We start from the raw sequence: 15,272 nt of genomic DNA on the forward strand, positions 1-15,272 counted from the left end.
GACTTCCAAGATGGCTGAAGAGTGGTTTTAGCAAGTTGGCCCACCTTAGTATATACTTCTAGGCGCCTTGGGGTATACTTCTAGGCGCCTTGATTCGATGTTAGTATGGAACAGCGAAAGCTCGATAATTCAAACCCAATACAATTTTTTAACGGACTAAAGTGGTCTACAAATACGACATACTAAATCATGATGGTTAGAATACTGATAGGCCTGAAACCATGTACTGACATACATTAAATATTCACAGCAGTGAAACTCCATACAATTCACCCACTACAAAAAGTCCATATTGAAAAGGCCTTTGTAGCCACATTGGTTTCGCGTTCGTTTACTAAGCGATCGATCGTGAGTTCAAAACTCAGGACCCTTAATTGACCATCTTTGTGTTGTTATAGAATTACTACGTCCAAACAATAATCATCAGCGATGGAGATCGATTCAGTGTCGGAGTCCTGGCCTCTCTCTATCCATATTCAAGCTCTGCTTGCAACAATGAAACCATCGGGCTGTTGTGCTATAAATAACACAACAATGGTCAAATCAACTGTCTCCGCTGTCCGGTCTACTGAACAATGGAAGAACAAAAAGAATACTCTTACGCCTAAAATGACTTCTGTGTAATTTACAATTTATAGATACCATAAACATGTAACATGTACACGATTAAATCCGGCTCCGTCACAACTAAAATGCTAATGAGCCTGAATAAATAAATAAATGGGATAAAAAAAGTGTCCAAATTTTCAATCCTTGTGTACATGAAGAATATAATTTTTTCAGGCATATTTGTTTTGAGAGTGTATCGATTTTTGTCTGTCTTGACGCAAGGTCTTTGATGAAGAATGATAAGATGGGAAGATTGATATAAACATGTTTATAATTACGTAAGTTTATTCAAATATTAAAATTGCCCTTATATTAACTATTCAGTGCAATTTTATAAAACTTTGAAAGAGAAATTAAAAAGGAATGTGTTTTTTCAATTATTTTTCTGATATAACCATATCAGAAAAATAATTGAAAAAACACATTCCTTTTTAATTTCTCTTTCAAATTTTCAAAATCCATGATTACCTTTGCTTTATTATTTATCCCACATTATTTGTCAATTTTTGCTGCTTTTCGTTTTTTGACCTATCAGTTTGACAGACCTATCAGTTTGACAGTGCAATTGAAGTTTAAAATTGCAACAAAATTGCGACAAGATAGAAATTTGTTGTGAAAGAACGAATTGTGGAAAATTGAGTGGCAAATTTTCTCAGCTTTTTAATAAAAGTTTTTCTATAGTCCTAAGTTAGTAACGTTTTTTAAGTAGTAATTTAAAAAACGTAACATAAAACAACAAAAAGAGTCCTCGATTGTAGGATATTTGAAGATAGAAAAATATTATATGATAAAATTTAATTGTATATAAAAATATTACACTTACGATGGTGATATGCGAGAAAATATACATACATACAATACACGTTCGCTTATTGGCATTTTTTTAGTTGGAGTTTTTTTTAATTGGCGGTTCACTAGTTTCAGTGCTAATCAGTGCCAAATGAGCCAATCAAAAAGCAATCATCCGTCATAATTGTATGTCAGCTTTACTCTGTTGTTTGAATGCTATTTTTATTGAAGGGTCTTTAACCCTCCTGTACTCGCGTGCAAAATCATAACACGTATACTCGCGCACGGTGTCACAGACCGAAAATTAAACTTCTCTGTAATGTTGCCATTGTGTATTTTTCAGGCCTTATCGACATTTATTCGAAGAAGAGGATATGAATGAATGAAAAAACTCAAAAAATATGTTTTCTTCGTCTTTATTATGTTTTAGTAGCCATCTAATTCAGCCTCCTCAAAATAGAGTAATTTTTAATACTCCAACACAAATAACGAAATTCGAATTTTTCACTGTTACTAATTAAAAATAAGCAACTGAATATGAAAGTATAAAGAGCTATAAAATAACATAAAAACGTATTAATCGATTGTGGTTTCATTATAGTAAGAATCAGAACATAGCATAACTACATGCTCGAAACAAACATATTTTTTACATTTCATGCAGTTGTTGTGTGTTTTTCGGGTCTTTTATCGAAGAGAAGAATGTATAACGACCTTCTAGATAATTACTAGATGATAAAGGTTCTGGAATATAAAGTTTGCATATTTCTTATATTATTTGTCACTGTTTTCTTGGTAAACTATGAATTAATGCCTTTTGTTAGATGGGGCATAAAAAGATGATATAAAAGGATTTCTAGGAACTTCCTTTTCTTTTTCTTGTTTTCTTGTCGATATTGTCCATTATAAAAAAATATCCACAAACTGTAACTGTTAAAAATTACCATAAGCTACCGATTAGTTTATAGTTTACTGTTTACAATTCCTCCACAAGTGAAATTCTTTCACAAGTGTGTATATGTATATAATGGTCATACATATACACACTTGTGAAAGAATTTCACTTTAGCGAATAACTAAACGAAAGTCAAACATTTATATTTTGCTTTTGGACGCATGAATCTAACGACGAATATATCGACGAATAGTTAATATATGGATCCGTTCAATCCAGTTACAAAAGGGACTGAAATCAAATAAGAATAGATCTTATGCATTATATTCAATAAATATTCCACGCCACTCGGTGTGTCAGACCGAAAGTGTTAAAAAGTGGCACACGTCCCCCTTTGTACCTACACATGCGATACGCTAAACGATGACGAACGACGAATAACGAAGCTAGAGAGAATCGCAAAGTCGTAATGTTGATATTTTCTGAGAAATGAACGAATTATTGATTTATCGGTCTGACAGACCAATGCGCGAGTATTTGAGTGTTAAGTGTTAAACTCAAAAAATAAAAGCACAATATAAAAGTTTTTAGTTTTTTAGTTTGTTTGACAAATGTATTTATTTAAAAACATATATAAATATTTAAAGTGAATTATATAACATACACTGTTCAAGGAAGTTAATGATACTTATATATTATTATTACACAGCCATTCCATGCCAAACCAATATAGTAGTTCTCAGATTTTCGTCAAAAGTGGTAATTTTGTTCTTTATCGCAAAACATTAATAACCAACAGAGAAAACCACAGAGAAAACCGCGTAACGTCACAAGGCTAGAAATATTCTGACGCGAAGAAAAACATCGTGGTTATAAATGCCACACGGAAAATGCTTAAGTGGAAGCGGCGGTCTCTCACAATCCTGTGTTCCCCTATGATTCCCCGGTTAGTTTGAAAAATAGGATACGATCTTTTAGTAAGGCCTGGTGCAATACGTTTACCCGGTTAATTTTCGTTTTAAAATACATCATTCATTGCAATTCGAAACTATTGTACTACATGGGCTGAAAAGTCCCGGGATTTTTAACGAAAACAATTGTTTTTTTGGGTAAAGTTGTATTTATTCCTCAACATAGTTTCCTTCGAGGGCAATAAACTTGGTACAGAGTTTCCAACATTTCGATTCCCTTTCTGTAGTACGAAACGTTTAAGTCTTCGAAATATGCCTCAGAGCTAGTGGCAAATGAACCTCTCGAAATTATTCATTTTTTAGAGGCGCCCGGGACTTTTCAGCTCATGTATTATCAAGATCTGAAGAAATTTCCACATTTATAGACATTTTGGTTTGGACATTTAGCTATTTTCAGAAATGTTAAGGTGGCCTTACACTGTTTGCCCGGAGGTCAAATATTTGATATTTTTTGACAGATAAGGTTTGATTTGATATTTGTATAAACACTATTTTGTTTGCCACTCTTCAATTTTCAACAGTGGTAAACAATTTCAAACACCGAACATGGAAAAATTCCGCTGGAATATTCAAGGTAACCTAACCATGTACCGACAGGTTCGAAGAACAAACTGAAAAAAATATTTTAGACATCCAATAATTGAATATTTTCTTGTCGTGTTTTGTGTAGAATATATTTGATTAGTACACGTTGACCAAATTTTATCTGTCAAAAAGAGTCAAATATTTGGCTTCGGTCAAACAGTGTATGAGCACCCTTAGATAATAATAACATTTCGCTTTTTTGTGGGGGGGGGGGTCTTCGTAGCCACATTGGTGGCGCGTTCGCCTAGTAAGTGTTGTTATAGAATAACTACGTCTACGCAACAATCATCAGCGATGGAGATCGATCTACGGTCGAAATAAGATCGATTCATCCATACAGTTCCTCTGTTCTGCAAGGAACATCGGACTGTTGTTCTATTAATAACACAATAATGATCATTCCAACTGTCTCCGCTGTCCGGTGGTCTAACTGAACAATGGAAGAACAGAAGAAATACTCTTACGCCTAATATGACAACTGTGTAATGTGCTATTTATAGGTACGACAAAAACATGTAACATGTACACGATTAAAATTCGGCTCAGTTACAGCTAAAATGCTAATGAGCCTAAATAAATAAACAAACGGGATAAAAAACATTACGCCTTTTCTTTGCGGTTATTTCTGTTACCCTCATTTCCTCATAATTAAGTTGATATTAACAAATATATTACCTGATGGGCCGCACAGTGCCGTCATATGTGCACAATTTTTGCAAAACTAACGTTGTTTCACTTATTCTATCAGATATCGCACAAAATAAATTAGTTTTAAATGAACGTTTATTTTTCAGAATCGATAGAATCATGTTGATTATGAATCGTGATGGATACAAATTCCATCGAAGCATATGGAAACTATTAATCCTACGTGGATGTTGTTATTATGTTATACTAGCTGACCCGGCAAACGTTGTTCTGCCATATAAATGATTTCTAGTGAATATTTTGGGTGTTAAATGGAACATATACAGTAAGTTACATTCAATGCGATATTTAGCTAATTGGACAGACCTGTAACGTTTAATTGGACATTTTTACCTCTAATTGGACATTTTTGTAAACATCGAGTTCGGGGCTCAAATTATGGCCCCACATTGAAAGTCGCCACCAAACGTCGACTCTCATCGCCAATGTCCAATGACAGGTCAAAATCCTTTCCAATGCGACACTGAGTGGTGCCTCGGCATGTAACGTTAAATGTAAATTATTGTACAATGTATTGTAAACATGTTTGAATGTTTCAAATATCTATAAAATTAATCGAATGTGATCAACAAAACTGAACGAATGAAAAGATTTGAACGAAAATGTGTATTATATTTCTTGCTTCAATGTATTTCATTAATGTAACTGATATGTTTGATCTCTTAAAAGTTAAACGTAAGGTGAATGAAGTGATTTATTTTTGTCGTAAAGTGAAAAATGATGAAATGAGAAAAATCAATATCAATTTCGTTCGATTGTTGTCTCGGTGGAAAATATGCGCTTGCCGTTTTCAAGATGGACGGTTAAATTTATAACTGTTCATGAAATGGGAACAACGATACGTCAGACAACTTCAATGGAGCTGATGAACCTGCCTATTTTGTAGCGCAATTTTTCGTCGTTTTCATTCAATAGAGTGTTCACATCGGAATTCTGAATTGAAAATACAGACATATTTCATCCATATTCACGGATTTGCAAATGTATTTAATGTTTTACATCGAATTTCAGAACTCAACATTAATATGCACGTTGAGTGTTTTACTCAACTGAGGCGATTATGGTACTGCCCAACGATTGCCAGACTCAATGTCTGCATTGTTGATTTCTGTGTATGATTGTCTTCCATTATCAGTATTTCTTCGTTGATATATTGGACATCAGGGTACGCTTGGGAACGTGTCGTTGGTGCAATCTTTAGGCTAGGCGCAAATTGAGAAGTGTATAGCGCTCGTAAGCGAACGCGAGACTACCAACACGACTCGTACGTGCCACAAACGTAGCGTGGTGGAGCGCATATTGAGTCGCAGTTTGGTGTAAATAACATGCCACTCGCATACAATGACTGATTAACACAGAGTTGCGCGATATATTTATTAACTAATACAATCACCCGACCAGTACAGCCATACAGTGTCCAACCCACGGCGCTATATGATTGTTCACCAACACATCTACCACAACCGGCATGACCAGCACTAGAAACTGTGGTTCAGCCACAGCGTCACGCGAGTCGTGTCTCACGAGCACTCCACCATCTCGCGTCATCTGGCCAATTTGCGCCGTCCCAGCAAACATTAAATCGTATAATTTTGCACGTGCCAATCTTACAAGAAACCCGAATAAATCATAATCGCATATAATATCAATCATAGTATGTATCGTGTATATTTGAAATCGCATAAAATGTAAAAACTCGATTTTATATACCATTATCAAATTAGGTCGCAATTCGGTATAATGAACATCAATTTTTTTATGTACATTGTCGTAAAATATATTTAATCCGCATCATATGCGTATATTACGCTGATGCAGTTTGTGTGTCGTATAAGCGTATAATTTAAATCGATTCAGTACTGTAGTAAATCGTGTTGCATGCTGAAGAAAATCATGAAACAGTAAATCATATTAGATCCTAATAAAGAACATATTACATCATATTGAAATGTCAATGAAATGCTGATGCACTCGAAAGTTTTAACCGCTGTTGAATTAAATTTCAGATAGCCGCGCGAGAGGTGGATGATAATCCAGACGACCGGAGTTCGAACCCACATCGGAGCAGTTTTCACCAAACATCAATCTGTGCCATTTTAAACATTCATATTCCACTCCCAACACAAGTCAATCAAACAATTATTTATTCTCCAAACATAAATACTCATATCTAAAAATGGCGATTCGTGAAGCTATAATAAATATTTTGCGCCATTTGTTTTTTTTCTATGTCTGTAAAAAATCGTATATGAGTATGGCAAAAGTCGTATTTGGTGCTTTGACAATTCATGAATATATTCATATTAGATCGCAATTCAATTTCAACATAATCGCTATTATATCCGGTCAAAGTTGCATATTCATCCAAACTAATTCGGTAAGCATTTGCCATGTATGTATATGGCCTCCACTTTTGCATGCATATGCCAGTTAGGCGCATTATATGCCAACCAAATTTTGTGGCATATGATGTTATATATACGCTTGTTATGCGATTTAATGTTTGCTGGGGTTCTATCTGTTTTCATTAGCCACAAAAACAGGCGCTATATCGCGCCAAAGTACTCGCGCTATATGCGTCTCAATTTGCGCCTTGCCTTAGGTAAACGCCATGTACTTATTACATCCGCAACGCAAGGCGTTAAAAGTTTCAGATCCACGCATGAACCATGTTTGTGGTAACAATATCGAACAGTCACCCATATCCCAGAATCAGATTGGTTTGAAACTCGACTTCACGATTCGATCGAAATCATCTTTTGCATTCTTAAATCCGTTCCTCTCAAATACAATCGTTCTATGTAAATGTGGCAACCTTGCCTTGTCGCAAAGCAAACATCAAAATGATTCATCCGTATTTGTGGAGCTATTCACTCTCTATTAGATTGGCAGATCCGGAAACAAATTCAAATTGATTTTAACAATGATTAATTGAAAATGATTACTCGATGTTGTTTGAATACATAGAAAACACAGTTCTGACCCTAACTTAACTTTTTTTCTGTGAATTTCCTTGCATTTCCACCAAAACATTATCTATAATATAAAGTCATCACCAGACACAATTTTCGTTCAAGTTTTTCCCCACTTGTATTCCTTTTTTACGTAGAACATATTTGATATGTAGAGTTTATTTTTCATTTGAAATTTTCATTTTAAAAGCGTGTTCATTCCACCCGAGAATCCATAACCATTCTTGGTTCACATAAATAGAACACGGAGCTCAATGTCGACTATTTCGAATTGTATGGCAAGGTTGCCACATTTGCATAACTCGATTAGTTTTGAGTCGAACGGATTTCAGAATGCAAAATTGCAATCCGTTCGGATAATTCTGACTCGATCAGAATACGGGTTAGTAGTAGACAGTAGACAGATCTGGAATTTCTAAGGAGATTACATTATCGATATCCTCAGGGCCTATCGATTTGGTCGATCAACCAAACTAACAATGTGTAAACCTCGTGTCTTCCATTCAACTGAATACATCCTGCAATATGTGAGACCGAACCCGACCTGACTTAATTTTTTATTTAAACACACGCTCTTTATCTTCGCGCATATGTCGATCATAAATTGTTGGGATAGCTCACGACATCATTGAATGACGTTGTCCTGATCATATAGAATCATCATATGATGCATTTCAAAAAGAGAAATGAAATATATATATATATATATATATATATATATATATATATATATATATATATATATATATATATATATATATATATAATGAATGAATGAATTACCTTTAGCGGGGCTCGTTGTTTAATGTTTGGCCTTCTAAGAGGCCTTTCTGACTTGCGTTATTGTCACACATATCCTAGAGCTGGTCACTTAGAATACATTCAAGGCGTATTGCTTGGCATAGAAATCTCAACCAAATACTACTAAAAATGATGTAAGTAATAATACGATGATAAGGCGAACGTTGAGAACGTGCTATTGAAGAAGAACATGGAGAGCGTCGTATGAACGATGTGCGTCACATTGAATTTACATACGTGTTCTCCAACAGGTGCTTTATCAGGATCGTGGTTGTGTGAGTGAAAGTTCGATGTAGCGGGCGTAGCGCAACAACATAAATAAATAAATTCATTCTATTTGAGAAACGAAGAACGGTTAAATTATTTGAATATTGTTTATACAAAAATACTAAAATCACCAATAAAAATAGGGTATGTGGGTTTAAATTTGTGGTTATATGAAATATTTAGAGCCAAATTTAAGAAAAAAAAAATTCAGGTTTTTTTTTCTGCATAGGGCCACCCTTTCGGTATCAAATATATTGTAATCGGTATCCTACACTCTCAGGAAAGATTGGTATATATGACGAATTTTTTGGTAAATATTACAAATGGATAGTAAATTTTTGCAATACGAATCATTCGTACATATTACGCGATAACATTGGTAAACAAATGTCAAATCGGCCAGTATAACCCAGTATGCGCAATCGGTTCAACGTTGATTTAACATACACCCTAAACATGGTCGAAATGATTCATAATAAACTACATTTATTGTTGATATTTTTTTTTTATTATTAATTATTATCATTTCCATTACCATCTTTTGGCTAATAAACAATAAATAAAATTATTTATACTCATTTGCAAGCAATTGCCATCAGATGCAAAATTCCATCCCTTCCACTTCGACGCGGCTCTGGTTCTTAAAAAGTCTCTCCTCCACCACGAGCCAATCGATGATACCATCTTGGGGCGAGATCCAGTGGCGGAATTCGTCTTCGTCGAACGCCACTTCCCGTATTTTGCGGGCGTTTGCGTATCGTCCGGCAGTTTATGGTTTGATCATTCTCTGCATCGTCATGTTCCGTGAGAGATGAGAAAATTTAATCTGCAAAAATTTGATCATTAAGCTAATGTGTGAAAAATGTCTCAAGCCAAACCAAATTTACCTCAACCAGCTTTATCGGGTTTACAGCGACAAAAAGCGAGCGGTTTTGGAAGCACAACACCAGCCGTATGGACCGCTTGAAAGATCTCAGTACGATTCATCCTTCTGGTAATCTCTCGAATCAATATTGGAGCCAAAAGTTTCGAGCGCAATGTTTTCAAGAAATACATTATTTTCGCGGTTGCCAGAATGACAATCGTCAAAGTTACGAACATTATATAGTAAAATGTACCAATCGTTGGTACTGATGTGCATTGCATCTGACATCCATTTTACATACGATTAGTAATATGTACAAAGAATATGTACATTCTACCAATGTTTGCATTACCAAAAATTTGGTAGCTTCTTTTCGTAAGGGGTTTTCTGGGTGTAATTTCATCAAAACCACGAACATCGTGACACGAGATTTATATATATATATATATATATATATATATATATATATATATATATATATATATATATATATATATATATATATATATATATATATATATATATATATATATATATATATATATATATATATATATATATATATATATATATATATATATATATATATATATATATATATATACAGGGAAACTTCGATATAACGTACACATTTCCAATGTGTAAAGGAATTTTTTTTCAATATTTTTATCCTGATAGAACAATGAATTACCTGTATTGTGATGCTAAAACAAGTTTTGTACCTTCAATCAATCCCGAAATACAGGTGGTTTTGTGATTCCGGATTCTAAATCAATCAAACTTTAATCAACAGTATGAAGGGAAACATCATGAGAAAGGCTGGCTGGAGAAAGGCTTCGCCTTCTGATTGAATTTATTCATTAACTTTACTAAAACAGCAACACAATAATGTATTATAGACTACGTTTGTGAGTACTTTATTATGCTTCGATATAACGTACAATTCGATACAACGCACAATTTTGAAAGTGAAATGTACGTTATATCGAAGTTTACCTGTATATATATATATATATATATATATATATATATATATATATATATATATATATATATATATATATATATATATATATATATATATATATATATATATATATAGAGAGAGAGAGAGAGAGAGAGAGAGAGAGAGAGAGATTATTCTTCTCTCTGATCTAATTTTCCCTTGCTAAAAAAGTGGATAACATCTACGTTTTGCTTCAAAAAGTAAAGTTGCAGTGAACTTACCTACATTTACTCATTTACCATTGTTAATGAATGTCATGAATAGAATTTACAGAATGTGAACTATAGCATCATTTGAAAAAAAACTGACGAGCAACCTTAACTATTGATTCACATAATCATACACTGCTCTGAACAGTAGTATGTGTATCCACTTCCGTAAGTCGTAACTTATGCCATTTTTCTAAACGCATCTGCGTAACCACCGAGTGGGTGAATTTTCAGTACGAATGAAATTACCCAGCGCATGGGCTATTTGTATTATCGCATGCGAAATAAACATGTGCGCTTTCCACTCAGTGATAACGAAATGTGTTAACCAATCCTGTTCACGATGTGATAAATGAGCTGTCCATACAGTTGCTCTATGCATGTTTGAACCAGCTGGTGTTTAAAATGCTGCTGAGGAAATATCGTAGCAGCAAAACACTACTGCTTAGTTTTACAATCGTTTTTGTTCTAAGCTTATATGTAAGTGTAATTTGTACAAACTCGTAGATTCGGCTGATCATTCTAATTACGAAAATTCCAAAAGTTCCATTACAGGCATAATCAACCTATTCGATCTGAATACAATGTCTTAATATGGTGGAGTCCATATAAGAATTATATAGATTATCATAGGAAATGTGAGAACATAGAATGTCGTTTCACAAGTGATCGAAAAGCTAAGCGGGACCCATTTTTTGTGGTAATATTTTCTCCTTCATGAATAATATCGCTCAAAATAAATGAAATGCTTTATTGCTTCCAGGGCTATCTTTTTTATGGCAGTAACATTTCGGTACGAGACCTGCCTTCTCGACGAATAACTCAAGAGTATTGGGGCTTGTATCATGATGCTTCTCCAAAAAGTGTGCCTTTTCTATTTGAAAGCATCAAATTATTCAATTTCACATCAACTTTCAGCAGGCATAGTGACTTACCACTTACTTTACAAACATTCACAAGTTTGGAAGAGCTTATAAACTTCAAAAGAATGTACTCTTTTGGCGAAAAAACGGCTTTCCAGCGCAAACTAAAATTATCTCCTATATTGTATATCCAGTCTCGGTGCGATACTTTAACGGGTAGAGAATTATATATTCGCGAGCTCGGGAAATATATTGGAATAGATTCCTATGGCAGTTGTCTGCACAACAAAACGTATCCAATTGGCGTAAAAGATGATTCCAAAGTGGCTTCGGAAATTCGCGATTTTTACGATCTAGTATCGAAATATAAGTTTATTATAGTTTATCAAGACATAGTCTGTGAAGATTATATAACGGAAAAATTTTGGAAATCACTAACTTTGGGAGTTGTTCCCATCTATTTTGGAGCTACCAACATCAAAGTAAGTATTATTCACCATAGTCTGCGCAGTATGTGCTTCAATTTGATTATTTCCAGAACTATTTTCCAAACCCTAATTCAGCAATTTTAGTTGATGAGTATCCCAGCCCGGTTGAATTAGCACAATTTGTGTTGAGCATATCAAACAGTGAGGAAAATTATAGTAGTTTTCTATTTCATAAAATCGCAGACTTCTACCCAATTACAAACCAATTGCTTCTTGATTCTATTGTCAAAGACGATGCGCTCTATGCCAGGAATCGAAAGGCACGAGCTATCGCGGAATTTGAGTGCTATGTTTGCACACAAAGCTTCAACGGACGCAAACAAATTTCGAAAAAACAAGAGTTCTCTTGCAATATACCACATTTTCCTCCAGGCAATGTAACATATAAAGCTGAACCGAGAGTCTCTTCATTTCTGGTACGAAGTGAACTTCAAGCTGCATTAGTACATAAACTTTTAAACCTCGTATAAACGTTTTTACAGTATTCACGTGCTAATTATTTTTGAAACTATCCGAATATACACCGTAGAGCATTACTACAACCCACTTTTTAAGGCACTCATACAAAATCAAAATTACAAAAATAATATTACGGAAGTGGTAATGGGTTTTCAGGTGGAATAAACACATTTCATGAACAAAAATTATTAATGGAAATTTTTTTTTCCTTTCCTTATGTTCGAACTTGAACGTTGTACCTATGATTTGATCCTCGTGCGTTTGGCTGAGTTTTTGTGTGACCATACAATTTTAGCATTCAACTTCGAAAGAAAACTACTAGAATTTTAGCAAATATTTCAGTGTCAATGAAGGATAACTATGAGTAACGATTATCTGGTAAGTATCGTTTTTTGAACGACAACATTACGCAATATCGTAGCCATGGTGTATCAAACAGCCTTTACTTTTTTATTCAGCCGTATTCTGAAATTCGATCGAGTCAGCATTACCCGAACAGATCACAATTTTTTATCTCTGTATTTTGTATTCGTTAGACTTAAATCCAATCAAGTTGAGTTAATGTGGCATCCTTGACACGCAACTTCACATCGGCGATATTGAGCTTCGTGTTGGATTTCTGTAAAGCGAAAAAGGTAATCAATTTTCTGGCGGAATTAAAAAATTAAAATTACATTTTCTGTATGTGTGCTATATAATCAAGCAATACATTTTCTGCAAATGCGACAAAATTTTGAACATTTGGTCTTATAATAATTTCATATTATTGATAAAGTTTTAGTGGAAATTTAATATATACAATAAAAATAGTAAGGGACGGAGCCACGTATTCAAAGTGTTCATCAAGTAATAATTTCAATTCCGAACTAGGGGGCCCTCGTTGCGTAATAGGTTGCGTGTCCGCTACTTAGCGAACGATCATGAGCTAATAACTAGCTACTACGTCCACGCAACAATCATCATGTGGCGGTAATCCCAGTCCCTTTCCGTTCACATAACGGTCTGCTGCATCGGTAATTGGTGCTAATAATAACACAAAAATTGAAGCCTCATATCAACAGTCCCGCTGTGAACAGTCCAACTGTGAACATTCGAACAATAGCAATATTCTTACGCCGAAAAAAAGCGACATGTGTTGTGTATCGTTAGAATAGGAATACTTTTACGTCTGGATGGCTACTGTTAAATAGATAAAAATGTGTATCGATATGATAGGAATACTCTTATGCCTAGAAATGGGTACTGTGTAACAACATGAGACAATAATGTACACGAATAACTTCGGCACTGTTACATCTGAATTGCTAAATGAGCCTAATAAAATAAACAGATGGGATAAAAAAAAATTTAATTCAAATTTCAACAATTTACCCCTTTTCGGACGTTTGTTTGCTCTCAGCCACCACAAAATTTTTTCGAAACGAATCTTTATCTCTAATGAACGTTTTCACTAATGTATACGGAGTTTCTATGAATAACGGTAGTCGGTATAAACAAAATATTATTAGCGTAGAAAGATAAGAGGATCTTTTTCGAAAGGAAATTAATTCCGACCGCAAAGGGTTAATACTGTGTTCCGACCTGCTAATCTAAGTGAATTGCTTCACAAATACGAATGAATTATTTGACGTTTGTGTTTCATCAAAGCAAATTTATCACTTTCGAATGTGAAAATTGAATTTTAGTCAAACGGATTTCAGAGTGTGAAGGTCGATTTAAGTCGAACTGTCAAACACGATCGGATTTCAGAATAAGGGTGATTGATTATTCTTTATTACTTTGTTAAAATTGTTAGGATACGGTGTGATGTAATAATGAACATTAGCTGCTTTGATTGAGTTTCCCAATGTTGAACTTACTTTTGACGAATTCCATGCTGGAAATTTACAAACAAATCATTCTGTATGGAATAACTGATACAATATCATCTATCCTAGAGCAACTCCACACAATAAGGCAACCATCCACCATAACTTGTCAACCGGATCGGAAGTTGCCATTCTGGTTAGTAAAATAATAACGCACCTCCCGGATAGCAGCCGGTTCATACATTTGGCTACGCAGTAGTAACTGCATCGCAAGGTTGCTATTTGCAGCAAACATCAAAATTTTGTATCGATGCTCTCCGTTCTGCGCTGCTTGTGATTAAGTTAATTTATGAAATAGGGATTTTGATGTAGAACTACGTCTTTCTTTTCTGTACCGGGTGTAAGGTGTAAGAGTGCAAGGTTTTGAACGATAGTACCTCTTTGCCGGCTGAACGGAGTTTTATGATAATCACTTCATTCGAAAGACAAAATGTCCAACAGTTATATAATTGTTAATTACTCATCCAAAAACTTGTTTTAGTAGCTTAAAAATTGATTTGAAAACAGGCTATTGAAATCACGCAAATCTGTATATAAACGAATGCCCGCTCGGGAATCCACTCAGTTATGATTGCGCAGCGGTTGATATACGATCGCTAGAATCTGTGTATTTCCTTAATACAGATTTCATAACTAATGAGTCTGGGCAAATCGGTATTGCAAAATATATGCAAGGTGCGGGTACTTCTGTACCCGCATGTATTTTTGCAAGCCGAAATGAGTTTCCCCAGCACAGACTTCAAAACCAAGAAGTGTGGGGAATCAGCTCTGCAAGTTTTTGCACTCCGGAATGTGTGTGGACTTCAAAAGCGGTAAGAACACAGTTATTCGATACTGCATTGGAAGATATCATGTCTTCAGCTGAAAAATGTCATGTCTTCAGTTCACTGAACTTATACGTATACCGTTTGTTTGAT

The 15,272-nt window shown here is 34.6% G+C and overlaps 1 protein-coding gene across 1 annotated transcript; it reads left to right on the forward strand.

Moving 5' to 3' along the window:
* Positions 1 to 10,822: 10,822 nt before the first annotated feature.
* LOC129777819 (alpha-(1,3)-fucosyltransferase 10) lies at positions 10,823 to 12,512 on the forward strand. The gene is made up of 4 exons (XM_055784333.1): positions 10,823 to 11,157; positions 11,222 to 11,377; positions 11,441 to 12,022; positions 12,079 to 12,512. The coding sequence occupies exons 1-4, from the start codon at positions 11,083 to 11,085 to the stop codon at positions 12,496 to 12,498; spliced, it is 1,233 nt and encodes a 410-aa protein (XP_055640308.1). The 5' UTR covers positions 10,823 to 11,082; the 3' UTR covers positions 12,499 to 12,512.
* Positions 12,513 to 15,272: the final 2,760 nt, after the last annotated feature.

The sequence above is a fragment of the Toxorhynchites rutilus genome, chromosome 3 (assembly GCF_029784135.1).
Source record: "Toxorhynchites rutilus septentrionalis strain SRP chromosome 3, ASM2978413v1, whole genome shotgun sequence".
NCBI lineage: Eukaryota > Metazoa > Arthropoda > Insecta > Diptera > Culicidae > Toxorhynchites > Toxorhynchites rutilus.